The sequence below is a fragment of the Fukomys damarensis genome, unplaced genomic scaffold (genome assembly GCF_012274545.1).
Source record: "Fukomys damarensis isolate Sample0158 unplaced genomic scaffold, DMR_v1.0_HiC HiC_scaffold_16, whole genome shotgun sequence".
In the NCBI taxonomy this organism is placed as follows: Eukaryota; Metazoa; Chordata; class Mammalia; order Rodentia; family Bathyergidae; genus Fukomys; species Fukomys damarensis.
In genome coordinates this window covers 119,244,450-119,245,114 of record NW_022900928.1, presented here as the reverse complement: position 1 = coordinate 119,245,114, position 665 = coordinate 119,244,450, and the positions used below count along the sequence as shown (strand labels likewise).

The following is a 665-nucleotide window of genomic DNA, read 5'->3' as shown; positions in this document are numbered from 1 at the left end:
GCGGGGAGCCAAGCGAGAAGCCCGGGGCCCCGCCGAAGGTGCGGCGGTAGGAGGACACGCGCTGGCTGGAAGAGTAGGCCTGGCTCATAGTGGCGGCGGGCGAGGCTGGGCTGGCGCAAGGAGGAGGCAGCGGGCGGCGGACTGCCGGCTGGAGAGTGGATGCGGCCAGGGGAGATAGAGCCCCTAGCCGGGCGCACTATTTGTAGCCCTCCTGACATCAGCCCCGTCGCCCCTCCCTTGACAGCTGCAGGATCCCGCTGTCCTGCCAGGAAAGGGAGGCCGCTGGGCTGGCCGTGGGGGAGGGGAGGCAGCTCCCTCGCACTCGCCCAGATTCCCTGAGTCCCTGAGCCTGCGGAGCTCGGTAGGCTCAGGAGATCCGTAGAAGGGCGCTTCACCAGGGCTGCCAGCCCCATTCAACCCCTGGGTGCTTTCCTAATCCTGGGGCTACTGATTTCCATTTAGGTTGACGGTTTTGTTTTTCCTCCAAAAAGAAATTTGGGGTCATTTGAAGAGTCAAGGCCTGTACCCAAAAAGGCCTCAAACTATCTAATTTCTAAAGATTCTCTAGAAGTTGCAGAATCTGGGGATGGCTCAGGAGAAGGCCAGGAGTCCACCAGTCATACCGGAGCTGGCTCTCTAGGCAGGGAAGGGCAGAGAGCAATCCT

At 61.5% G+C, this 665-nt stretch overlaps 1 protein-coding gene across 1 annotated transcript in view; it reads right to left on the bottom strand.

Annotated features, from left to right (window-relative positions):
• Positions 1-413, bottom strand: part of Des (desmin) — a 6,683-nt gene extending 6,270 nt beyond the window's left edge. The window contains exons 1-2 of the mRNA XM_010611968.3: positions 327-413; positions 3-148 (exon numbers count right to left, since the gene is read on the bottom strand). Of these exons, the coding sequence (XP_010610270.3) occupies positions 3-148; positions 327-413 (233 nt within the window). The remainder of the gene's footprint in view (positions 1-2; positions 149-326) is intronic.
• Positions 414-665: the final 252 nt, after the last annotated feature.